The sequence below is a fragment of the Gadus macrocephalus genome, chromosome 8 (assembly GCF_031168955.1).
Source record: "Gadus macrocephalus chromosome 8, ASM3116895v1".
NCBI lineage: Eukaryota > Metazoa > Chordata > Actinopteri > Gadiformes > Gadidae > Gadus > Gadus macrocephalus.
Window position 1 is genome coordinate 6,818,492 of NC_082389.1, and position 27,279 is coordinate 6,845,770.

The window sequence follows — 27,279 nt, forward strand, 5'->3', positions numbered from 1 at the left end:
GATGATTGATTTTTGTGTAATGTCATCGCCTCAGTGGTGCAGTGGAGTGCACTCTGCCTAACCCCCTGGAGACCGGGGTTGGAAGACTCTTATATCTATTTCATGTGAATTATAAAGTCAAGTATAACCTTCGTGATGCCTATGTCCGGTGTCTTGTTGGTGCATTGTTAAGGTCGGAGGTTAACACTTTAAACAGCTCAATTTTGGATCCCCGCAAAAACGTAGACAGGGGTGGCACTGTCGTTTTTTTTGGTCAACATGGAAAAAACATGAGGGGTAACTGTCGTTTTTTATCGGCTGTCATGAAATAAACATAAGGGTCTATATTTATCAAATAAAACATAGGGGGTAACATTGTTGTTTTACTTTGGTCGTCATGAAAAAAAACACAAGGGGTAACACTGTCGTTTTTTTTGGTCGTCATGAAAAAAAACATAAGCGGTAACACTGTTGTTTTTTATTGGTCGTCATGAAAAAAACCATAAGGGGTAACACTGTTGTTTTTTATTGGTCGTCATGAAAAAAACATAAGGGGTAACACTGTTGTCTTTGTCAAATAAAACATAAGGGGTAACACTGTCGTTTTTTATTGGTCGTCATGAAAAAAAACATAAGGAAAATAATAGAAATACACACATACATTTTAATGTCATGTATATCCTCTTTATTGATGATTGTTTATTGTGTAATGTTATCACCTCAGTGGTGCAGTGGAGTGCACTCTGCCTAACCCCCTGGAGACCGGGGTTCAAGTCCGGTTGATGTCTTCTGTTGGAAGACTCTTATATCTATTTCATGTTAATTATATAGTCAAGTATAACCTTCGTGATGCATATGTCCGGTGTCTTGTTGGTGCATTGTTAAGGTCGGAGGTTAACACTTTAAACAGCTCAATTTTGGATCCTCGCAAAAACGTAGACATGGGTGGCACTGTTGTTTTTTTTTGGTCAACATGGAAAAAACATGAGGGGTATCTCGTTTTTTATCGGCTGTCATGAAATAAACATAAGGCTCTATATTTATCAAATAAAACATAGGGGGTAACACTGTTGTTTTACTTTGGTCGTCATGAAAAAAAACACAAGGGGTAACACTGTCGTTTTTTTTGGTCGTCATGAAAAAAAACATAAGGGGTAACACTGTTGTTTTTTATTGGTCGTCATGAAAAAAAACATAAGGGGTAACACTGTTGTTTTTTATTGGTCGTCATGAAAAGAACATAGGGGGTAACACTGTTGTCTTTGTCAAATAAAACATAAGGGGTAACATTGTCGTTTTTTATTGGTCGTCATGAAAAAAAACAAGGAAAATAATAGAAATACACACATACATTTTAATGTCATGTATATCCTCTTTATTGATGATTGATTATTGTGTAATGTCATCGCCTCAGTGGTGCAGTGGAGTGCACTCTGCCTAACCCCCTGGAGACCGGGGTTCAAGTCCGGTTGATGTCTTCTGTTGGAAGACTCTTATATCTATTTAATGTGAATTATAAAGTCAAGTATAACCTTCGTGATGCCTATGTCCGGTGTCTTGTTGGTGCATCGTTAAGGTCGGAGGTTAACACTTTAAACAGCTCGATTTTGGATCCCCGCAAAAACGTAGACAGGGGTGGCACTGTCGTTTTTTTTTGGTCAAGATGGAAAAAACATGAGGGGTAACTGTCGTTTTTTATCGGCTGTCATGAAATAAACATAAGGGTCTATATTTATCAAATAAAACATAGGGGGTAACACTGTTGTTTTACTTTGGTCGTCATGAAAAAAAACACAAGGGGTAACACTGTCGTTTTTTTTGGTCATCATGAAAAAAAACATAAGGGGTAACACTGTTGTTTTTTATTGGTCGTCATGAAAAAAACCATAAGGGGTAACACTGTTGTTTTTTATTGGTCGTCATGAAAAAAACCATAAGGGGTAACACTGTTGTCTTTGTCAAATAAAACATAAGGAGTAACACTGTTGTTTTTATTGGTCGTCATGAAAAAAAACATAAGGACATAAGTAACACTGTTGTTTTTTATTGGTCGTCATGAAAAAAAACATAAGGGGTAACACTGTTGTTTTACTTTGGTCGTCATGAAAAAAAACATAAGGGGTAACACTGATATTTTTTATTGGTCGTCATCAGTGCCGCTGCTAGCTATTTTGGGGCCCTAAGCCCCCCCCCCCCCCCCCCCCCCGAAAAAAATAATTGGTTTCTGCCAGTTTAACATTTTATTAAAACGCAAAAGTTAAATCTACTTTGTAAACACAGTTCACAGAACAGCCAAAACATACATACAGTACACACAAGTATTGGAATGTCCAAAATCTTTTAAATTAAATAGTTATCCATAAATACAAACTTAAAACCAGAAGTATATAAGTAAGAATAATTTTTTTTTTTTGGGGGGGCCCTCAGGACTTGAGGCCCTACGCGCAGCGTGTAGTGCGCGTTATGGGAGCGGCGGCACTGAGTGTACAGACCTGAAACCTGTGTTTCATGCGCGTCTCTCGCAAACTGCCCCTATAACAATCCTAAGGAAGAGGATTACAGGGATTCTTAGTATAATTTTTTAGAATCAAGTTAGATTTCTGAGAATAAAATCTGATTATTGGATTAAAATCTGAATTTAAATAATAAATCACAATTCTGAGATGAAAGTCAGAATTCTCTGGATAAAATCAGAATTATCAATTGATAGAATTATTGGATTAAAGTGTGATTCATGAGATTAACGGCAGATTTCTGAGAATATAGTCTGGTTTCTAAGATTAAAGACAGAATTCAGACTTTAAAGTCTGAAATTATAGGTAGGCTACCTTGCGCCAAGTAGGACGGGAAACAAATCAAATTCGTCAGATTTAATAATTTTTTGTGTGCTCAAGTGGTCTTGGAGGAAGCCATTTCCTTAATTGAAGAGTAAAAGGTGACATTAAGGGCCCTATCTTGCATCCGGCGCAAGTGACTTAGTCACTGGCGCATGTTTCGTTGCTAGTTTACAACTGGCGCAGAGCGTTCTATTCCCACCACCGCCACTCGCCGGTAAATTAGGGATCGATCATGCGCCCCAAGGGGCGGTTCGGCGGAAGGAGGAGGCGTGTTCTGGCGCAAACGGTATTTTGCCGTTTCTGAATACCATTGAGCTACTGACCAGGAAATACCTGGTTTAAAGTCAGTGGCGCGTTGTTCAGATGCTATTTTAAGGGCGCATGCATACATGCGCATGCGATGCATACGGATTGCTTGTGCACCTCGCGCATACACTTTGCTTCTCCCATCTACCTAGCCGCACATTCTTGGTAAATTATTTGGGAAAGAACAGCTGATGCAGCGGTAATAAGTTGTACTTTTAAATCAATGCATCTGCAAACACCGTACAGCAAACACATATTTTCTTGACAGAGACATCGTGTAGGCCTACATGCCCATAACTTTTAGGATTGATGAGTATTTGATCGTGAAAAACATTGTTTTACCGCGAGTGAGTGTAAAGAATGAATGAATGCGCGCGTGTGTGCTCTGTTTAAACACACGCAAACTAAACACGTAACGCATAATACAATCAATGGCAATGTCTATTACCGCGGGGACACATGCATATTAGGATAGCATACAATACTGATAAGAAACAATGTTTATAATGTATTGCGTATATCATTAAATAGAACCACAGTTACCGCATATCACATGTTATATCATATACGTTTTCTTTGCCGAAATTTATTTGAGGACTCAGTATTTCTGAAGTTGTGGAAGAAAACCCCTTATTCCATGTGTGAATTAGGCCATATTATTTGGCAATAAACTGAGCCATTTGCAGTTTGAAATTCATGTGCATTTGTCTCATCGGAGACTGCAGACGCGCTGTCAAAATATCAACTCGTCCGATTCAAATGCGCTCATGGCTCTTAAAGGGGATGGGAGCTGGCACTCTCATTGGTTTGTTGGACATTACGCCCAAACCACACCTACGGGTAACTAGGCTGCTTCAGACCAACCCTTTTGACACTTGCGCCGCGACGCAAGTGTCATTTATCCGCCTGTAAAATAGCGATAGCGCCGTAGAACCGCCCACAAAGCTACTTGCGCTTTGCGCTTCCCACTTGCGTTTCAGACCGTTAAAATAGGGCCCTATGTGTTGTTTGGTGCCTGGCCTAATCTCAGAATTTTGACTTTATTCGCAGAATTATGATCTAGAATCCGAAACTATGGGTTGTGTTGGGTTCTTTGTAACATTTGGCCCTTATCCTCTTCCTTACAATCTACATTTAAAAAATGGTTGGATAATCTTTCTATCTCTCTCACATAAACAGGGCCATTGTCAATTTTTTCAATGACCTCTTCACTGTGCAAAGGCTTGTGCAATATCAGTAACAACAAAATATTTTGCTGACCTTTTAGTTTTTTGTGGCTTTGTAAGCAGATAACAGCAACTTCTCCAGAAACCTGTTACAAGCCTCAAACTGCTTTTACCCAAGTCATGCTAGACAAATAGTCATGCATAAATCAGAGCACTGATCTCTAACTATGAAGGAACATCTTCCCAAAAGTGCATAGGGACCAATGCTAATTCTGGTCCCCAATGTTCACTCCTAACACACCTTCACGCCCAATCCTTTGCTGGCCTCTTAAAAGCCAACAGCTCGCGATTTCCACACACACAACTAACCATTGCACTACATCACTTTGTCATTGATGTTTAACAGCAAGAGAAAAGATCAACAACACCATGGCTCGTCCAAAACCTAAATGATCATAGCAAATGAAATTGTGTGGGTTTAAAGCAGACAACATCGTGTTCACTATGGGTGTAGCAACACAGTCTCTGGTCCTAAGGGGTGGAGACCTTGAGTTCCGGTGGTGAGTTTGCCGGTTTGTCAATCACAACCCCTCTTTTGTACACCTAGCACTCTCCGCTTTCACTTCCTTGTCAGCTTCTCCATACAATCAGGGAAGAACAGTGTGATTTTCATGTCTACCTGCTAAATTAGAAGTTCCAAGGTTTATATTCTTCTTTTATTGACTTTAATGGTATGTTAAATAGTAGTATAGTAATATGTATATAATAGTAATAATAGTAGCTTGTAGTAGTAGTCATCATATATATCTCAGCTCCAGCTACCGCACTATTTTAGAGCAGAACTTCGTGGAAGAAATGGCAACAAAATTAAACACATTACTGAATTGTTCCTCCAAAAAGAAACCCATTCAAACGAGGTGGATGAGGCTTGCAGTAGGGGAATTGGATACATTTATTTGTACAGTAGGCTACCCAGTCTGCATGGTGTAGACCTCAGCAGACACTTATTTACAGCTTACTATTGCTGGCAAGTTTGTCTTTGCTGCTAATAACCAATTACGTGCTTACAGATCCCCGCCTCCAGCATCATGATTGGTTAAAATAATTATGAACCGAAAGAAGGTGATTTGAGGTGATTTGAGGTTGTTTGTCAGCTGACTGTAATGGAAATAATCCAAACCCAAACCAAAAAATAAAACCATTCTTTAAATGTGATTTCATGAAGATTCTGAAAATGGGAACGGCATGTTGCTCCTAACAAAGTGATTCAACCTAAAATATTAACAGATAGACAAGACGAATTAGATTTGTATTAGAAACTATTGTCATGGAAAGGAGAATTGAATCAACACAGATGAGATAAGAAATTTAAAAAGGCATTCAATAAAAAGCTAACCCTAAATCTGTCCCTATATATCATGAATTATAACAGGACACAGGTCGGAAATAAACATGTATTTGCACACCTTCCATACTTCGGCCTGCGCTCATCTCATGAGCTTCATTTATTGTATTGTACATGCAGTATCATATTTGCAACAACTTCCCTATTGTTAGTCAGGTACAAACAATGGACGAAATGCCCACAATAAAAACCTGCAGCTTACCATCTTGTATATCAACTTCTTCGGCGCTACCAGAGCAAAACAGAGAGGAATTACTTTCTTGCCATCATTTTGGCACCTTTGATCACCTTTCCCTTATAATCTCTGAATTCTTATCTCACCTCCCCCTCTCCCTCCCCTCACACTTCCCAGGATGTAAGCCCAGTGGTTTTATCTTTTACTATGTACCAATGTACACAGACATCCAGCCAAGTTCCCCTTTTTAGTAGAAGTACTATGCTCTTATTTGAAAGATTTAACAAACTTGTTACTATGTTACTATTCAGATTTACTAAACGGATGATTGATACCTTTTCTTATGGTGGAATTATTTTACAATTGTTCCTAACCATTCTTTTATTTTGTTGATGTTCCTGATACTCACTGCTGCCATCCTTCAGAGTTCCCATTTTAAAAACATAACTGAAGCTCTTGTGATAGTGTGGCCGGCGTTTGCTGATGAGGTGGGTTTCGCTTCTGAGAGGCAGGCTTCCACACGCTACGTTGGACAGCAGAATGTCCCGGATAACAGCCTGTGGTCTGTGTGTAAGGCCAGCAATGTGTCACCCATTCCACAGTGAAGAATTCTCTCTCTATCTCTCTCTCTCTCTCTCTCTCTCTCTCTCTCTCTCTCTCTCTCTCTCTCTCTCTCTCTCTCTCTCTCTCTCTCTCTCTGTTTAAAGTTGAAAAGGAGATGGCCCTATTCTTTCAAATCAATTTGTTCCAAGTATGAGTATATGCTTCAAACTTCAAATTTGGCTAAGGCACGACAGATCATTTGATGGAATTTAATGACGCTATAAAAATCAAGCACAAGGTCCAACGGGAACAATAAAGACTGGCAACGGAAATGCTATTGCAGTTTACTGAGTTTATTGTGGACTTTAGGCATTTGCTATCTGATAAGGTGTATACTGTAGATGTAAAGAAACCTGTGCATGCACAAGTGGTTACATTAGCTGTTCACTAAAAATCTCATGCTTTTAAAAGATAGCCATTCTTTTTCCTTTGTATTTGTTTAATGTTTTACGAGACATGAAGCCATTCTTTGCTCTTCTATCAGGTAAGTGGCCTCTCAAATATTATCACTGATATGTGTGTCTTTTTACGTGTGGTCCTTTGACAATATGTGCTTTAATGTAGATCCAGAAAATAAAACAAATATTTTGCTAAAGTTGTATTCAGGACTCAGTATGCCCAGTTAATGTACGTATACTTTATGTATGAATCAAAAAACTAAACAAGGGTTGCATGTGTATCAACTTGCATGTGTGTCCTATAGCTACGTGCTCATTATGCTGTGTTCGTCATTTGACTTCTTAATGAAATAAGTAACGTGAGATTCTTTCCGCAGGGTTCTTGGTCATTGCGTCGTCTTGTCCCAATGACAAGTTCCTCTGCGGCTCTGGGGAATGTTTGCCTTTGGAAGTGATCTGTAATTCCACAATCGACTGTAAAGATGGCTCAGATGAAGGTTTTTGTGGTGGGTTGGCATTAATATGAAATTGAAATAAGACCTTTGTTGCTGTTCTTTCTTTCCTAGTTCTTGCAAACGACCAAAAAATTAAGTCAACTGTAGATTACAATAGACTTTCCAATTAGGGAGGTCTGGATTTTCCTCACCTGTGTGACTAACGGGAAATCCTACTTCTGTGTTTGTTACTCACCGGAAATTTGTCAGTGGGAGTCAATGAGGCTGAGCACATCGATGCTACTGCGATTCTGTGTGTTGGACGATCAACATTATTTCTTGCCACAAACTCAATGACATTTGGTGAACTTTAGAACGGGAACAATGATGTGCTTGTGATATAAAGGTACAAACCTCATCGATAATTATCCTCGATCGTCTTCATGTCAATTTAACCGTTGGAAAAGGGCCCGCTGGTCGACTCCATATCCCTGCGGCGGCCATCGCCCCGACGGTTAGTAACATCTTTAGAGAGGTGCACCGAGGCTATGACTAAGGTGGTCTCTGTGGACCACATAGTAGGTGACGTAGAGACCCCTATCCACACAGAAGTATATTTCCCCACCCTTTGTAGTTGGAGTTGTTAAGGTGACCTCAGCCTATGAATCCCTCTGAGACTACTTATGATTTATGACCATAGAAACCAACATGGGTCTTCACACCTCAAGAACAGGATCACCTATATTACTACCAAAAATTCAGGAGGCTTTGTTGAAGTATTCGTTTTAAAGTATTTTCAAATGTTTGTACCATTAACCCTTTAACCCTTTGCTCAAGGTGGGTGTGGTTTTGAGAATGGTTCCTGTGGGTGGAATGATACAAGCAAGACAAATAGTTGGAAACTGGTGATGGCCAATATGACCAACAGACCTACACCCGACCATACCACAGAAAGCCTCTTGGGTAAATACAACCGCCCGGACATCGCTGCCTGTAGACGTCAGGCTTATTTAGAATATATACCTACACAGCTTGACATGTCCTTCATGAATTGCTGTCATTTTCAGAAATCATTTTAAATGCACTCCTGTTGTATATAATGCTTTTAACTAATTTTAACATCTTGGTTTTATGATACTCTCAAACAATCCAGTATTAATCCTTATAATTTACAGACCCCCAAAACCGAACAGTGTTTTTATCCAGGAGTTTTCAGAGTTGTTATCCTATTTTATGTCTAAATTTGACAGTGTTCTCATTTTAGTTGATTTTAACATCCATGTCTGCTGTCCCACCCAGGGTTTCATCACAGATTATTTAGATGTTTTAGATTATTTTAATCTCACCCAAGCCGTGAATGAACCCACTCACACTAAAGGTCATACACTAGAATTGATTTTACTCAGTGGTCTCAGCCCGAATAATTTCAAATGTATGGATATCTGTGTGTCGGATCACAAAGCTATTTTATTCAACGTGGCTTTATCTGTTTTAAATGCAGATCAGGAAACAGCTGTCCGCCACCGAGTTTTTAAACCTTTGTCTGCTCTTAAATTTTCCGAACCTTTCAACTCTGCTTCTTTAGCTGCTTTAACCAAAATTTTAGCACAGAGAAGCTGGTCTCCCATTTTAACCAAACTTGTCAATCTGTCCTGGAGAAAGTTTCTCCTCTTAAATTAAAAATATTGAAGTCCAATCCACAGCCCTGGTTCAACAATCTAACCCACGAGATTAATAATCTTTCTTAAATCCTTTGTTGGTATCAGGGACACTGCACTTTGTTGGTTTAATTCTTATCTTTTTAACAGTACCTCTGCAGTCACCATTGGCAACCACTCTTCCTCTACAACCCAAATAGCCTATGGTGTACCGCAGGGTTCCACTTTAGGTCCTAATTTATTTTCAATATATATGCTCCCACTCGGCCAAATTATCCAGCGGCACAATGTTTATTTTCACTGCTATGCTGACGACACACAAATATTCCTCCTGCTGAGACCCAACGATCCGAGATGCCTTGCTGCTGTTTTAGACTGCCTTAAAGAAATGAACCGCTGGATGGCCCAGAACTTTCTCCAACTTAACAACTCCAAATCTGAAATAATGCTGTACAACCCGCCTTCCACAATCACCAGTCCCATCAGCCTCGGTCCATTATCCAGCAATATTAAGATCACTGCCAGAAATGTAGGTGTCATTTTGGATTCAGTCTTCACTTTCATCCCTCACAATAAAAAAGTTGTACAGTCCTGCTTCCTCCACATCAGAACCATTCCTAAAATTAAACATTTATTATCACAACCCGACCTCGAAAAAGTAATTCATGCCCTCATATTCTCGCGTCTAGATTACTGTAACTCTCTGCTAACCTGCATTAACCGTAAATCACTCTCCGGCCTCCAGTTGGTTCATAATTCAGCAGCTAGGCTTCTCACTGGTTTTAACAGACGACCTCACATCACTCCTGTTTTAGCTTATTTGCACTGGCTCCCTGTCGGTTTTAGAATGTATTTTAAGAATTTATTGATCACTTTTAAGGCTCGTCGTGGTCTAGCCCCCGAGTACATAACAGACATGCTGACCCCATACGAGCCTGTTCGCAGCCTTAGATCCGCGGGCGGGGGCCTACTTACTGTTCGAAGGTTGACATTCTCAACCAGGGCGCCTCGGCTTGAACGTCCTGCCCGCGGAGACAAGGCTTGCTGAATCAGTAACCTCTTTTAAATCACTTCTTAAAACATATTTTTATAGACATGCTTTTTATGTGACGCCGTCTTTTTATTCATTTTATTCTCTTCCTAAATTGTCTTCCTAATTGTCTTATATCAATGCACTTTGTAAACTATTATTTTTAAAGGTGCTATATAGATAAAGATATAAATATTTAAAAAAATATAAATAATTTATACCATGACCATTACAGGGCCTTAAGTGGGTTGTAATGATTGAGTAACAGCTGTCCCCTTTGTGGAACAGGACATGTCATGTATTTAAATGGCAGCAACAGCAAGTACCCATCAAAGGCTACATTGGAGCTCGCCGTTGCTAGCGGGGCAGCTCTGGCGTGCCATCTCAGGTATCTAGCGTGAAAAAAGGTTTAAAGTTGTTAAAAGTTATTTCTTCAACATTTCTGTCCGGTCTCACAATTGATTTTGTGGCTATTTCAGCTTCTGGTACCAATTTCAAGATGTAAAAGGCAGTTCATGGCCTAGCCTTCTGGTAAATATGCTGAGAGACGACACTAAAACCGAGTTGCTGTCGGTTGAAGAGAAGAAGGAAGGCTGGGAGAACGCCACGGCGTTCATTGGAAATCAGCCCGGAGGCTACAAGGTCAGTGGAGCTGTCTGTCTGGCTGCATGCGACAGTAGCGTTTACGTCTACAATCTGCACTGGGGTGCCTGGTTTGCCTTCCCGCCTGCCAAGCACGTGGTTGATTTGCTTGTTTCTCATCATGCAGCTTGTTTCTAATTCAACGTAGACTCCGATGGAAGCACTGCTTCCCATTCAAATTGTGACAGTTTCACACACACACACACACACACACACACACACACACACACACACACACACACACACACACACACACACACACACACACACACACACACACACACACACACACAGACAGTGACAGACAGACAGACAGACAGACAGACAGACATACAGACAGACAGACATACAGACAGACAGACAGACAGACAGACAGACAGACAGACAGACAGACAGACAAGCTTTTTTCTCTCTCGTTGTTGTCAAATGTGTTGATATGGAATTCTCAATGTCTGTTCACATGCACATTTTCTGTCAGTGTTACCATCATAGCAATTATCACAGCTCAGTGATTCAATGTTGTTATTGAAAAATTTACATTTCCATGTCATCTACATTGAATCTGTTCAGATTAAGCATTTCCAACACACACGAGATGATGAAAAGCGTCATTTACATTTGTATTAATTAAACGTCTAAAATGAATCATTATAATACTCTACAAGTCTACTAGTGGCAGAGTAGGATCAAGTAACTATATACACATATATTTAAAGATAAAAGTATTTCTTCAAGAATGTTTTTTAGGTGTCAACCACTTAACCTCAAATTATAAAAAAAAAATATTCATATGTTCAACATCTAGTCAATCAGCAGAAACCTAATTCTACATTTCAATATTCAACTTCCCACAGCTGGAGTTTTTATTCGAAGCCCCATTTCTAGATGTCTGTGATGTCATGCTTGACGACATTACCTTGAAGCACTGCGGGGAGTGGGACGTTCCCGCGGGATCAGACCAACTCACGTGTGACTTCGAGAAGGACACTTGCTCCTGGTATGCGGACAATACCAAGCGCCTTTTGTGGAAAAGAAATGGACGATATGGTGAACCAGGATACGACCACACCACTGGTAAAGGTGAGAGGTCAACCCTTTAACTGGTAGCAAAGTTTACAGTTTCAATTATGCTCATTAAGCATTTTGTGTGTGTGTGTGTGTGTGTGTGTGTGTGTGTGTGTGTGTGTGTGTGTGTGTGTGTGTGTGTGTGTGTGTGTGTGTGTGTGTGTGTGTGTGTGTGTGTGTGTGTGTGTGTTTGTAACAATCAATGTATTTCTGTAGGAGGTCATTACATGAACATCGATACCAGAAACAACCTTGATACCTCCTCAACGGCGAGACTCATCAGCTACCCCCAGCCAGTAACCAAGGCCATATGTGTCAGCTTTTGGTACCACATGTTTGGCAACAGTATTGGTAAGTGTCCAACCACTATGAACACACACTGTATAAACCCCATTTGTGCTGGACTGTTGGGCTGTTGCAGCAAACCAATTTCTCCTACGGGGGAGTAATAAAGTTCTTTCTAATCTAATCTAATCTAATCAAATCTATTTTTTATCACAGATTGAAGTCGTGTCAAAGCCTGAGGCCTTTTTACGGTCTATTCATGAATCATCTTTGTTATTTCCAGGTTCTTTAAGGTTCATTACAAAACGCGCGGGCGAAAACGAGACGCTGGTTTGGATAAGACACGGAACCCAGGGGAACAAGTGGCGCTTCGCTGACCTCACTTTCCAAACTCAAAGTCCACTACAGGTGTTTTGGTGGATTTGTTTTGTTGCACCTTATCTGTTGCGGCACCGTTATCAATCTTGATACACACGATCAACACAGAGACGCTACGTTGAACATCATGGGTTCTATCATGGTGTTCGCTTCAATGGTTCAACTCCAATGTCCAGATTTGACACAGAGCTTCCTTAACCTTTCCTTTTGGGGCCACTGGGTCTGTGCAGCTGCAGCAGGTATTATGTGTCACAGGAATACACTACCCGTGAATCAATCAGTCCCTGCAATGCAATGGCTTCATGCTTTTTTTAGCTCATTAGCTATTTAATTCTGCCAAACACATGGAGGATCTGAGGACACATGTGGATCTTGAAGCTAGACTTATGGAGGACCATTGCACCGAAAGTGTGCGATGACAAGGTTTCAACACATAGAGGTCAAAAGGATTTAACACAAATGCAAAAAATCTAAACTACAGCGGAATAACCATATATATATATATATATATATATATATATATATATGTATTGACAATGAAGTTTCATAACCATCCAGTGATGTACACCCTTCGTCTCACCCTCATGTACTCCCCAGTTCATTATAGAGGCAGAGGTCGGTGAAAAGCACACCGAAGGAAGCATAGCCGTGGACGACATAGAGGTGAGCAGCAGCCCCAGCGGCTCCTGTCCGGCTGAGAGAGAGTGCACCTTCCAGTCCTCCCTCTGCGGCCTGCAGCCCCGAGACGAACCAGACTTCAGCTGGATAAGAACCAGGGGGATCCAGCACGCCAACTCATCCGGCCCGGCTTCTGATCACACCCTTGGGACAGAACAAGGTGAGGCATTGATGGCTGATTGATGATTGATTTTTTTTTAAATGTCTACATTGTGTATGAAAAACATATCAAAAGAATAATCAACATTTTTCATAATAGATAGGGATGTACAGTTTATAATGCAATAGATATCATTGAGGCACAATGGGCCGTCAGCATTTGGATGCAATCCCAACTCGGGTCATGTCTATGTGCACATTCGTGTGTGTGTGTGTGTGTGTGTGTGTGTGTGTGTGTGTGTGTGTGTCTGTGTGTGTATGTGTGTTTGTATGTGTGTGCGTGCGTGTGTATGTGTGTGTGTGTGTGTGTGTGTGTGTGTTTGTGCTTGTGTGTGTGTGTGTTTGAGACCTAGTGATGTACCAGCATTCGTCCCATATAGTCTCCTCCTATCTTACATCCACTGCACTCTTGTTAGCTCCATGATTCTAGCCCAGGAAGAACACCATCGATGGACGCATGAAGTACGACTTTCTTCTGCACGTCCACCATCCTAAAAGCCTCCTCTGCGCCCCGTGTCTCTTAAGGGTTTTACCTGAGCGCCAGGCTGTGGGGTCACCCCGCCGGCACCACGGTGGGCATGCTGAGCTCAGTGATGGAGCCCCGAGTGGGCGGAGAGTGCTGGATGTTCTGGTACTACATGGAGGGCGAGGACGTGGGCCAGCTCACCGTCTCTGTTCAAACGCCCGAGGTGCCCAGGAGCCTGGGTGGGCAGAACTGGACGCGGACCGGAGACCAGGGAGGCCACTGGAGGCACGCCCGGGTGACGGTGGACAGTCGTGAGGCGCCCTACCAGGTGGGGACGCGCTCAGACTTCAGCACACGGCGGGTCACTGTTCTGGTTATACCGTCAATGGGGGTTTAAAAGGGTCCAAAAAGCCCCATTTAAAAACTGGCCTGTTTAGGTCTCACAAAGCAGAAGTTCTCCTAATAAAAACGTAATCAAACTACCTTTTAATGCAGGGTTTACTGTAGGAAATACATTAATTTTGAGTTGGAATAGTTTGCAATATTTTTTTCATTCATTCATTCATTCATTGTATTCGTTCAGCTGAAATGTATCAATGAAAAACAAAAGACCTACCTTTATCAGAACTCACACATCGTCTGCTCATGTCGAAAGCTAATAAGATATTCTTTGGACTGCAGCTTCTCTTTGAGGCCACAGCCGGGAGTGGTGCGAGGAGGGATGTGGTCATTGACGACATCATTGTTCTTGATGACATCTGTCCGCCCGAAGGTGAGTTATTACTGCAGTGCTGTGTCCGTTCAACTTGGTCAGAATCACAGGTACTGGGCCCCCAACACACTTCACACTCTCCTGGGTATGGTCAATGGTTTGTGTGGGTGTGTTTGTGTGTTTGGATGATCGGAGCTAGGCCTATGTCTGTCTTGCTGAATGTTGACATATGTGTAAGGGTACGGGCGGTTGCGTGTAAAGGTTTATATGAGCAGAGTTTGGTCTAGTGAAGTCTCACTCCAGACCTGATTCCAAGCTAAAGGGTTTTGGGTTTGAACGCCGCGGTCTCCTCAGTCTACCCGAAGGAGACCCTGCGCAAGATACCTAGCCCCTCCCTGTGCGAAAATAACCCAAAAATTGATTATTCAACGATTCAAACCATTTAAATAAAAACATCTCCCAAGTGACTGCTTACAAGGAGTCAATGTCATTGCTTGAGTCTAAGTCAGAGATATTTGAGCGCTCCCTGTGCAGGATACTGTGACTTTGAGATGGACTACTGTGGCTGGGTGAACAGTCCACCGGCCAACTCCAGCCTGGATTGGGACTGGCTCTCAGAAGAGGACCACACAATTGGTACAAATGGTAGGCTATTAGACCCTGGATCCCCTTAGTTCATTGTTCATATTGGTGACACAAAAGCAGACACACACACACACAAAGTGAATGATCTTCTTGGTGCTCTTATTGCAGGACATTTTGTGAGGATTTCGTGCGACTCTCGAGAGGAGCTGATAGCGCGCCTGGAGACCGAGTCAATGCCTGCAGTCGAGAGCGGCTGTCTGGAGCTCTGGCACCATGCTGAGGGTTTTTTAATGGACCGTGAGTATATTCTTGGAATTGATTTTATATTCAATAATGTGGAGTGTATCCATATAAGCATACGTAGATCACGACAAACCTATCTTCCAATCCTTTCTTCATTGTTTATAGCCTAGTTCAATTCAGGAGCTTGTCAAAAACCTTACACTATACCAAAGTAAATGCCATCAACAGCGTTGTTTATAGGGCTGGGTAAAAATATCGATGCATCAATGCACTGCAATTTCTTTTTTCTCGATTCAATTTCGATTCAGAATTTTTTTGAGATTCATTATTTCCATAAAAATAAAAGAAGAAGCATACTCATTCATTGTTATCTAGCAGCGAGTATGTCTAAATTTACATGCCCTTTTACATTTGTCCATGTTCTGATTATTACTTTTATGCTGCAAGTTTAGCTCAGGAACAATACTATACAATGGTGTTTTCCCTTTTTGCTCGATAAAGTACAATGAAATGGTTAATTCATCTTGAAATGGTTAATTCTAAATAATATTTAGGTATTTTTGTCATCTGCACGTATTATTGAATATCGAAGCAATTTGATCAATATCAAATCGAATCGAATCGAATCGATATCGAATCAAGACCTAAAGAATCGAATAGAATTGAATTGTGAGGTACCTGGCAATACCCAGCCCTAATTCTAGCCCAGAAAGAACACACCATAGATGGACTTTCTTCCGCACGTCCACCATCCTAATAGCCTTCTGCACCCCGTGTCTCTTAAGGGGTTTACCTGAGTGCCAAGCTGTGGGGTCACTCCGCCGGCACCACGATATTTTCTTATTTATTTCATTTCTTATCATCAGGCCCTACCAAAATAGAGCTGACGATGTTTGTAAATGACTCAACCGGACTCCATGCAGTGTGGACTACCAACGGATTCCCCAACCGAACTTGGATCCAAGCCAGGGTGGATTATAATTCCTCAGAAGTTCACCAAGTGAGACCACGAGCTTCCCTGTATTCTGTTTTATTGAATCATTGCAATGATTGCAGGAACATCCTATTTTGTGTCTGAAGCCTTAAAGTCAAATTCTGCTAATTGTGCTTTGTTTAGAATTTTTTTAATTGGTTTTTGCTTGACTCTCAGGGTTCTCATGTATGTGTTTGATAACTGGCTATTGCTATGTATCCAGATACATGAGAACAATGAGACAATTCAATCAAATCAAGGTGGGCTGAGCATAGTTACCTGATAGCAGCTTTTGATCTACATTGTTCAGAAGCATTTGAGCAAGAGACAAAGCCACTAACCCTCATACTCAAAATCTCACTTTTTTTAAGCCAAAGTAATGAAAATAATGTTTCTTAGTGCAGCTTAAAATAACCGTTTTTCGTATTAAAACCAGATTGTTCTGCAAGCCAAGTGTGCCATCAACTGGAAAGAAAGTATGGCCCTTGATGATATCCACATCATGAGGGGAACCACCTGTGCTCAGCTCATCCCCACCACCACCCCGAATCCCCCCACCACCACCTCCAGCCCTCCCCCCTCCCAGATGGACTGCAACTTTGGGCAAGGTGAGGCAGGGTGGAGAATCATTTCTAACAGAATAATAGTTTGTTGAACAGACAGGCACATTCAGGTGTTGTCCTTCAAATTCCCCAGGATGGTTCAATATATTTTTCATGACTTCAAAGAAAAATCATGCCAGAACAACAAATAAAAAACATTGATTTAGATAGAAATGTATAAACTGTTCTGACGTCCAAATAATTAAGGCCACCGTTGTTTGATGACAGACTTCAAAAACTTGATAAAGGTTTTTCTTGATACCATATTCTAATCCTCTTTTAGGTCTGTGTAGTTGGGTCCAGGAAACATCGGATGGTATCGACTGGATCCGAAGCAGTGGTCTCCAAGTGGACCAGCCATTGGATGGACCTATGTATGACCACACCATTGAGAGCAAAAATGGTAACTATACAGACATGTTGTACCTATGTTAAGTGACGAGTTTGTTAATGTATGCTAATGTTTGTAATTTAACAGCCGATTTCACATTAACCTAAGCCTTTACTTTCAACCGGTGAATCTATATCCATATCAGGGTTCTACTTACTGTTAAACGGCTCGGGATCTGAAGATGGCGAGAGGGCCGTCATATATCTTCCTCTACACAGCGAACAACAAACAGATATCTGCGTGGGATTCTGGTATTACATGCTTGGACCTTCAGTGCCTCGTCTTGACCTGGTGGTTCAAGATGTACGTCTTCTCTATTTCATCTCGTATTTTTCTCTTTCCTTACGGAAAAGGAATGACTGGATGATGTTTGTTGTAGAAGAACTCTGATTGGCTGGCCTGGACTCGCCAAGGCAGTCAGGATTCAGAGTGGATTAACGCACAGGTGACCATCTCTACCAGCCAGGTGGTCAAGGTGAGCGCAAAGACAATAGGACAAACAAACAAACATCCACTGAACACCACCGTTCAGTCGTGGTGTAACTATCATGTCTAAGGTATTAAAAGGTACGGTATTCCAGGTGAGAGTTTGTCTTGAAATATGTGTGATTGTACATATCACTGTGCTGTTATTGTCCATAGAAGGCAGCCAGCATTGTAAAAGAAGATTAGTTTGTACTTGATATGACAACTTCTGGCTTATAACATTCAAATGGCTCTTCCTCAAAGTGTTTGACAATCGTAAGTATAATCATTTCAAAGACATGACATTGGGGTAGCCATGAGTTTAAAGATAGTTTAACAACAGTTGGTGTGTTGGAAAGCATGACCACGCATCAAAGTATAGCATCAAAGCACAGTTTGATACTATACCGTGTCATCATTGTAGTGGTAGTGCCTAACAGGCTCTACAAGAGACTAATTTTGAAAACCACCAATGACTGGTTCACAGGTCCTGTTTGAAGGCCGGAGGAACACCACCAGCCGGGGATTTGTCGCCATCGACGACATCACAGTGAGGCAAGGCATCTGCAACGCCAGTCGTAAGTGGAAACCAGTCCACAGCAATATGCATGTTCTTTACATAACTTCAGCTAAACCTCATCGTCAATGAGTTGAATCGATGCGCTCTCTCTCAGATGTATGCAGCTTTGACTCAAACTTGTGCAACTTTGAGGCGGATCATATGTGGGTTCACCAAAGAGGGATGGAGACACATTTGGACCACACCTCTGGAACTGAGCATGGTGAGTATGGCTTCGACTCACTCTAGAGTGCAAACAGTACTCTCCAGGCCAGCAGAGCATTTGTGTAGATTTTAAAGGTCCGAAGGTGAAATGGTGTGTGGTCTGAGCAAAGAACTTAACCTAACTTAAAGCTGCAGTAGGTCCATTTTTTACATCTGCAGATGAGAGAAGAAATTTCAGTTCTGGCTCCCTGTTTTGGTATGAATTGTAACTCTATTAAGTTATCAAATTCCACTTTCATTGATATATCTTTTTGAAATACTTTACTACTTAAACATTGAGTATCCTACTGTGACAGAGAAAGATAACAGTAGCTAACAACAAACCTGTGAGTTACCCCCCCCCCCCCCCCCCCCCCCCCGCCAATGTGAAGGGGCAAGCCTTCTTGACTCTCCTTCTCCCTTATGTTAAAATTCCGCGGGTCAGCATATTTTGTGTAAATTGCTTATGCAGCCATTCTTGCAATACTGGTTGCATTTTGCATTCTCATTCAAAGGCAGGCGCAGACTCATTGAACTTGAAGCAGACATCCTCACAGACCACTTCATTCACCACTAGCTGATTGATATCTATGGCATTTATAACAAACTACGCAAAATCGACCTAAATCTGACCGGCAGCATCTTCAAAAACATACAAACAGGGGGCACCCTGGGTAAAGCGCGTACCATATAGGCCCAGTCCTGATCCAGTGACCCGGGTTCGATTCCTTCCCATGATCCTTTGCTGTATGTCCTCCCCTCTCTCTCCCGTACCTTCCTGTCCAGCTCACTCTCTAATTAAAAGCACAAAAATAAATCTTGAAAAATCGAAAACAACAAGTTTCCATAATCATGTTTGTGATAAATGCTGATTGATATGAAGAATGCATTCTAACATGAAAGAGGTCGTGTGGTCTCTGCTGCTTCCCGGTTAGGGTTCTTCATGACTGTGCATGTTCGGGAGGGGCAGCAGGGGGAAGTGGCTCATCTCCGTACACCAGACTTCCCCGCGTCGACGGGGACGTGCATACGCTTCTGGTATGTGCCCTGGGCCGCTGAATGTCCGGCACGCCGGACATTCAAAGCTGTGGTTGTGTGTGTGCGTGTTTCTACGTGTGTGTGTGGGGGGGTGGGGGCTGGGTGTTTTGTGTGTATGTGTGTCTGTGTGCATGTGTCTATCTGTGTTTATGTATATATATATATATATATATATATATATTGTACCTTCTTTTGTGTTGTGTTTGCTTGGGTTTGTGTGTGTTTGTGTTTTTCTTTTTTTTCTTTGTGTGTGCACGATGTGTGTTTGTGTGTTTGTGTGTGTGTGTGTGTGTGTGTGTGCGTGTGTGCGTGTGTGTGTGTGTGTGTGTGTGTGTGTGTGTGTGTGTGTGTGTGCGTGTGTGTGTGTGTGTGTGTGTGTGTGTCTTTGTATGTGCTGTGTGCATGTGTGCCATGCGCCTGCATGTGCGTGTGTGCGTAAATAAATGTACGTGTGTGTGTCCTGTAGGTACTGGTTGCTGGCGGGCACCGCTGACATCCTCTCGGTCCACGTGCTGCAGGGCGCCGACCTCAGCTCTGCTCTGTGGAGCCGCTCCGGAGCGCCCTCTACAGGCTGGGAGGTGGCGGAGCTCACCGTGTCCTCCAGCGGCAAGTTTAAGGTGAGCTCAGTGTCCGTTCGGCCTTCCTCACCATCGTCCGTGTGGTCGACGCGTATCGATGAGTTAGTCGGTTCCCTTGACTCCCATCCAAAACACATGATTTAAAAAGGTGTCATTGCTCAGCTGCTTCGGTTAGCTCTCAGGGTCTGCCTCCTCTTCCGCCAGCATTCTTTGGTCAGTGACATCCAGGCACAAACACGTGGATAAGCAGGGCGGTGCAAAGGACTCTGAAAACAAATATTTGTCTGGGTGGGGGGTGGGAGAAAAATAGTAACATTGTAAAAAGGTAAAACACTACTACTTACATCATGGATTTAAACAATGAAATTGGGATGCAGTGCAGGCAGGCCTCTGTAATGACTGAATCACTGGATAAGGGCAACCAAATTGACAGTTGGCAGTTTATGAATGTTACAAGCTTCCATTTAGCATTGAAGTAGCATTGTATTGCAGAATCAAAACCATGTATCCACCACCCCCCCCCCCCCGTGTTAACCAGGTGGTGTTCAGTGTGCTGCGGGATCCCAGCACCAACTCCACGGTACTGCTCGATGACGTCTCATGGACGGAGGGGCCGTGTGCCCCGCGGGGGGGCTGTGACTTTGAGTCCGGGACGTGCACCTGGGTCAACGTCCCCGTGGAGGGGGGCCACGACTGGGTGCACGCCAACGGACACTTCCAGGGCCCGCCGGCCGACCACACCACGGAGACCAGCGAGGGTAAGGGAGGGGGGCGGCGTTGGACAGGACGTTTAAGGGAGTGCACGGCCCCAACATTAGAAGGACGCCTTATTGTTGTTTTTTTATTGTTATAACTTGTATATCTTATGATTTGATAAAAGTTGGTGCTATAGTTTACTCAGTACTCATTCTGCACTGCTTATACTTTCACAATTTGTGCCTTAAAGATAAGATAAAATTAGCTTCTTTCATCCCAAACGGGTAATGTGTTTTTTCACAGCCGGATGGGAGAAGTACAGGACAGTAGAAAGAAATACACATTTGAAATAACAACATAGAATCTATTAAGACAATATCATAGAAAAAAATAATACATTACATGTTTTTATGATATGCACAATAGCCATATCTTGTACCATCAATATCATTCTAGCAGGCTAGCGTTTTACAAAGCAGAAAGCTACATTCTTCATCAGGGTCTTTAAAAGTATGACATCTATTTTCCACCGGCAACCAATATTTAATAATGACTATTATCTGTGTTTAAAATGAGATTAGATTGTATTAATCCTGAAGGAATTTGCATTAGCAGTAGCTTGAAGTCGACAGTGTGGAGGACAAGAAAAATTACTAATTAATATTCTTTATCGCAAGTATAAATTCTGATGTACGAACAGTTGATGCTGTGTACAACTACATGCTGATTATTAAAACCACTATTTCAGCATGGAGAAGTCATTTCAGGAAGCAGGAAGCAGAACTTTGTTTCTGGGGCATCTTCACACGTGGCGCAGTATTATGAATAATACATTTGTATAATAATATGCTGTGTTTTCTGTCACCCTCAGGTGGGTTCTTGCTGAGCTCAGCCCTGCCACAGGGCCAGCCCAGCCGGGCCCGGGTGCTCTCTGAGTGGATCCACCAGAGAGAGGAGCTGGCCTGTCTGGCCCTCTGGTACCACACATCCACCAGGTGAGAACCTAGTAGGTCTGCATTCTGGACTGAGATCAGCACTCTAAAGGCTAAAGGGGAGACCGTCAGACCTTCGGTTGTTTACCGATGAAGACCTTCGGTTGTTTACTCCTTCCGACTGTAGCCAGCATCCATGTCAAAGAGTCCAAAAACATTTTTCTTATAAATGTTGACGCCATTGATTTCAGCCTGGTTTTCTATTAAATGGAAAATAAAATTATATAAAGTAGATTGGGTGTTGTGTGTACATAGAGCCCTCTATGTACAACCTATGTTGAAATACGGAGATGGCAGTTTTCTGCTGGCTTGCATCCGCCTTGAATCCACTTCCTCAGGATGTGCAGCCCAGGGCCATTCATGAATCACCTCCTGCACTCTTTGTTGCCATTCAATGCAAAGCCATAGTGCACACCGCACACACACACACACACACACACATACACACACACACACACACACACACACACACACACACACACACACACACACACACATACAGGAATACGCACACACACACACACACACACACACACACACACACAAACACACACTGTCGGTATCCATATACCAAACTGCCCAGATGTCTAAATCAAAAGTCAATATTTGAAAGCTCATAGATGGTGCTTAGCAATAGCGCCACGTCTAGTGTTGTGTCTGCATTTGGATACAAGCACTGAAGCCTTATACATATACTTTCGCTAACTATCTAAAGTCAGATGGCAGACAAACTTAAGTCTTGGGGAATGTGGTTTTGCAGGTTATTTTCGCCAATTTTGGTTTTGTTTTTCCGGTTTTCAGCCTAGGATTTATGCCCCAAAAGTTCTGCTATGTGATAAAAGACCACTAAATCCGAGATAAGTAATATACCAAAAGCTACATTATGATAGGGATGAGCTTCAGAGATGATTACATGTTAAAAGCAGTGTTGGGAATAACGCAGTTTAAAAGAACGGCGTTACGTAACGCCGTTATTTTTTCAGTAACGGGGTAATCTAACTAATTACTAATTCCGCCGTTACCGTTACTGTACGAAAAATGCAGTGCGTTACTATGAATTGATTGAATAAACTGCGTAATCCGAACGCCCCCCTGGCTCCAAACACAAACTGCAAGTGAGGAGATCGGGTGGCTTAACAACGAGATAAGCGATTATGATTGGCTAAGGCAGAGTCATGTTTCATGGTAGCCAATCGGAGCCAGTGTTTTTACACACAAGCCAGGACACGCGCCACATATACACACACGCACACACCAAACCGATTCGATGAAGCAGCAGAAATGGCGGGTCCGGACCAATCCGATGAAAAGTTGGAATTTTCTGTAGTATCTGGAAGATGTTCCACAGCCTTTGCAACCATGCAAATTGAAATCCAGGCCCCATCCACAATGAAAATGATCACCGTCCACACTATCGTTTTCATATCGTTTTCAGAATGTTTTGCATCCACGTTCCACACTGAAATCATTTTGATAAACAGTTGTTGTCATGGTTACGTTACTCCGCCACGCCTCTGTTAAGATTACAGGCGCACGATCAGATGATATTTACAGTTGATCAGCTGGTTAATCATTTTCGACCCGGTCTGGTTAATCAAACGCCGCTCCAAGTAGGCTACGGTTTGAACTGTCGTCTTTTTTTTTTTTTTTACCATCACTTAAGAACATTAAGTACAGCGCTCGCCTCCGGCGTTGGAGCAACGAATATGTTTGACTCAATATGTCGAGTTGTTTCTGGAGATAAATTAGTACAATGTACAGAGAGATCCTCATTTGCATTTCACCTGCCATTCTTTTGATGAGCTTCTCGGTCTATAGCGCAAGCTTGTGGCAGTGTCATGGCAATCGAACGTCATCGTTTCTGAAAGCCTCCTTCTGTCCACACTACAACGCGAACCCATCGTTTTCACATTCATCCACCTCAGCGATCGTTTTCAGTGTCGGAATTCTCTGTTTTAGTTTGGACGGAAGGACTAAAAAGGATGAATATTGATGCATTTGTAGATTTACCCGGGTTAGTGTGGACAGGGCCTCAGTTGGAAGCATATCAGGGCCTTGAATGGGCAGTTCAACCATTTAACACATTAAGGCCAAGTGAAAACTGCTCAGAAAAATCCAAATCTTTCACATATAGCAACTTTCTTTTTTTTAAAGTAACGCAAATAGTTACTTTCCCTGGTAACTAGTTACTTTTATTATAGAGTAATTCAGTTACTAACTCAGTTACTTTTTGGAACAAGTAGTGAGTAACTATAACTAATTACTTTTTTAAAGTAACGTTCCCAACACTGGTTAAAAGATGTGAGATGCTATGATGCGAACAATTATTATTGGAGAAAAGATGTTTATTGCTATTGCTGATAACTTTGGAACCATAACATTCTTCTACTCTTTTACAGTGACTTGGGAACATTGCGTGTATTCATACTATCAGGGCCGGAGGAAAAGCAACAGGTGCTTCAAACTAACCACTCAGGCCCTGGATGGACCCTGATCTCTGATTCTGTATCCAGCTCCAAACCTTTCCAGGTAGCCACAGTACCCACCATTGGCAATACGCTGTAATATAAAGTCAACTGTTTGATGAATGCTGGATTGCTTATGTGAATGTATTCCCTGTTATTCCCTTGTAATGATCATTTTGTTCTTTATTTTTAAAAGCATATATTCTATTGAATGGCCATGACCTAAAATCCTCTTCGACGATGATGCATTCAGGTGATGATCGAGGCAGAGTCCCCAGATGGTGGTTTCATGGCTGTTGATGATATCAGCATCAAACCGGGTTCATGCCCAGGTACTAAAACCTAAAAGACAGACAAACGGACAGAGCGATCAAATCATTCCACGGTTTTCTCGCTGTTTTCTGAGACTGTCTTTTCCCGCAGGGAATGAAACAACCGAGGGGTTTACGGGCTGTTCCTTTGAGAATGACACTTGTGACTGGTTGGACGTCAGTACCAGTAAGTTTCAGTGGCTCAGGAACAGAAACGCAACTCTGAGTGAGAATACCGGACCGTCTGTGGACAACACACTGGGAACTGAGCTGGGTACGATTTTTTTTTCAAAGCGCAATAGAACACTGCAATCGAAAACTGCAGGAACAGCGCCACCTCTGGCCAAACACGGTATATCGCTGAAAACTAGCTTCTGCTAGTTTCCACTAATACAGACACGGCTAAGCTTTGATTATGGCCTGTTCTGTGCGGTTCTCTCAGGTTGGTACATGTCGGTGGAGGCAGACAAAGGTGAAGAGAACAGCTTTGCCACCCTGCAAAGTCCCACCATGAACCAGGCCAGCGCTGACTGTACACTGCACTTCTACTACCATATGTATGGAAAAGGTATGGACCTGTGTGTGTGTGTGTGTGTGTGTGTGTGTGTGTGTGTGTGTGTGTGTGTGTGTGTGTGTGTGTCTTGCCATGTAGTTCTACATGGCAAGGGATGTAGTTCTACATGGGAAGAACTACATAGCATACATTCTAGCTGACAAAACATTTGAGCTAGCATTATTACGTTTGTATCCATGGGATCTTGTTGTACCATTATTTACCTGACATCTTATTTAATTTATTTGCATCGTTATTTAAGTTGTTTTCATTCCTTTGGGTTTAGTTATTGCATTATACCATGCTTGTATATTATGAAAGATTGTATTGGCAAAAGGATGCTGGGAGGGGGGGGTCAAACTCGCAACTTAGCAGGGCTAAAGGCAGGGTATGGGTCATATCAGTAGCCATGCTGGCCGATTACACCACAGGAGCAGCTGTTAGGTGACTCTCGGGGTCTTGTTGAATACTCCTTTTTGATTGGTCATTTACGGCATTCTATGAATGACAGGCCACTGGTCATAGATGCTGAAAGAGACCTTGATCATATAAAAGGATAATAATGCTGGGAAGGCCAATCTCAAGAAGTATGCAAAGTTTACGTTGCTATGGACGCAGTTTCAAACGTCAGTTTTATCATGGAAGTAATACAATCTTTTTTATGTCAACCAAATATTTGGTTGTTGTCATATGCTGTTTCAAAAAAGGGATTTATTTGAAGTATCTTTCCTATTAACTTATTAATGACCTTATAAAATATTTAGTTTAAAGGTTAGTCTGTTATCTTTATTATTTTGGCCCAGGCTCACCCTGATGATATATAGCCTCCTTGACCTTCCTTTTCCCTAGCTTCCTATTTCGGGCTGGATACATGCTTTCGTTGTTGCAGTAAACCCTTCGTTTACTAGAAGTAGCCTAGTCCATTTCTTTGAGAATCACAATTTTAAAAAGTTTTTTTTATGTGCGTGTGTTTGCTTACACAACGCCATTGTACAGACACGTTGTACAGCAGACAACGGGTCTATACAACCTGTTCAAACGCTAGGCATTCCGTGTGTCTGTCTACCCCCGGGACAGACATGGGGGGCCTGCTGGTGGTGCTGGGGACGGACTCCAGGTCCACTCCCCTGTGGTGGCTCTCCGGGGACCAGGGGAACCGCTGGCTTCACGGGGAGGTCCGGGTGGCCCGCGTCCCGCACCAGTTCTCCATCTCGTTCGAGGCGGTCCGAAGCTTCAGCCACCTCGGGGACGTGGCCATCGACGACATCAGCTTCTCCAACTGCACCCTGCACGGTAGGCCAACGGGGCTAACCGCAACTTCCTGCGCTCCCATCGCCTCTTTGCTTTCTTAACGGACCCCACCGCTTCTTTCTGCTTAATCAAGCTGAAGTACTGACGTATTCTGCTTGTTCTTTCTGCCACACACACACACACTCACACACACAAAGCAGCAAGCTCAACTCTTGGTTCCGTTTAGTAACGATGAGCCGTTCCTTGGCGATCTGATCCAGGTTTTGTCTGTGCTATTCAATTTTATTAATGTGTGGATTTTTCCAGATCCCCAGCCTTCATGTCCTGAGGTGATGTTCACCTGCAACAACAAGGTGTGCGTTGAACGCAACCGAGTGTGTGACTTCACTGATGACTGCGGAGATGAGTCTGATGAGGCAGACTGTGGTGAGATGCTCCTGTTGTGCTGTGTGTGTGTTTACGTATCTGTGTCTATCTGTGTGTCTGTTTGTCTGTCTGTGTGTATCCGTCTGTATGTATGCGTGTGTTTTTCTGTGTTTGTGTTTGTGTGTGATTGTGTGCGTGTAATTGTAGAATACTTTTACCATGACATTTATTAGAAAGAAACAACCGGTCACACACTCTCTCTGTGTGTTGCTCACAGAGCAACACGGGAAGGCCGGGCGCTGCAGCTTCGAGCAGGGCCTGTGTTCCTGGACAGGAAGTGGGTGGACTTGGCACACGGCCACTGACGCCTGGCCCATGCACGGGCCACCACGGGACCATACACAAAACACAAACGCTGGTAAGAGGTTCACCATCATGCCCCACGGCAGAATGCCAGAATGAATGTAGCTTTTAAAGGTCTTCAAACCAGGTGTTGGTTATTGCTTTAATTTGGAGCCTTTTCCATTTGGGTGTCTCTGAACGGATATGTATCAATGGACGGTTGGATGGATAGATGAACGGTGGATTTGGTGAATGGATGGATATGGTCAGCTAGATGAACAGAGTACTG

The 27,279-nt window shown here is 42.5% G+C and overlaps 1 protein-coding gene across 3 annotated transcripts in view; it reads left to right on the forward strand.

Moving 5' to 3' along the window:
* Window positions 1-6,764: 6,764 nt before the first annotated feature.
* Window positions 6,765-27,279, forward strand: part of si:ch211-106h4.4 (MAM and LDL-receptor class A domain-containing protein 2) — a 32,698-nt gene continuing 12,183 nt past the window's right edge. The window contains exons 1-31 of one of the 3 annotated variants that reach the window (XM_060058414.1): window positions 6,765-6,955; window positions 7,247-7,375; window positions 8,141-8,266; window positions 10,280-10,379; window positions 10,471-10,633; window positions 11,488-11,713; window positions 11,915-12,049; window positions 12,267-12,391; window positions 12,959-13,199; window positions 13,724-13,992; window positions 14,346-14,436; window positions 14,911-15,021; window positions 15,130-15,258; window positions 16,071-16,204; window positions 16,614-16,785; window positions 17,063-17,182; window positions 17,316-17,473; window positions 17,550-17,645; window positions 18,123-18,213; window positions 18,310-18,417; window positions 19,334-19,436; window positions 19,903-20,053; window positions 20,553-20,772; window positions 21,582-21,705; window positions 24,102-24,231; window positions 24,421-24,499; window positions 24,591-24,752; window positions 24,921-25,046; window positions 26,109-26,324; window positions 26,589-26,708; window positions 26,926-27,066. In XM_060058414.1, coding sequence (XP_059914397.1) covers window positions 6,928-6,955; window positions 7,247-7,375; window positions 8,141-8,266; window positions 10,280-10,379; window positions 10,471-10,633; window positions 11,488-11,713; window positions 11,915-12,049; window positions 12,267-12,391; window positions 12,959-13,199; window positions 13,724-13,992; window positions 14,346-14,436; window positions 14,911-15,021; window positions 15,130-15,258; window positions 16,071-16,204; window positions 16,614-16,785; window positions 17,063-17,182; window positions 17,316-17,473; window positions 17,550-17,645; window positions 18,123-18,213; window positions 18,310-18,417; window positions 19,334-19,436; window positions 19,903-20,053; window positions 20,553-20,772; window positions 21,582-21,705; window positions 24,102-24,231; window positions 24,421-24,499; window positions 24,591-24,752; window positions 24,921-25,046; window positions 26,109-26,324; window positions 26,589-26,708; window positions 26,926-27,066 — 4,324 coding nt within the window. In that variant the 5' untranslated portion in view covers window positions 6,765-6,927. The remainder of the gene's footprint in view (window positions 6,956-7,246; window positions 7,376-8,140; window positions 8,267-10,279; window positions 10,380-10,470; window positions 10,634-11,487; window positions 11,714-11,914; window positions 12,050-12,266; window positions 12,392-12,958; window positions 13,200-13,723; window positions 13,993-14,345; window positions 14,437-14,910; window positions 15,022-15,129; window positions 15,259-16,070; window positions 16,205-16,613; window positions 16,786-17,062; window positions 17,183-17,315; window positions 17,474-17,549; window positions 17,646-18,122; window positions 18,214-18,309; window positions 18,418-19,333; window positions 19,437-19,902; window positions 20,054-20,552; window positions 20,773-21,581; window positions 21,706-24,101; window positions 24,232-24,420; window positions 24,500-24,590; window positions 24,753-24,920; window positions 25,047-26,108; window positions 26,325-26,588; window positions 26,709-26,925; window positions 27,067-27,279) is intronic. The other 2 variants (XM_060058416.1, XM_060058415.1) reach the window with 2 other exon arrangements.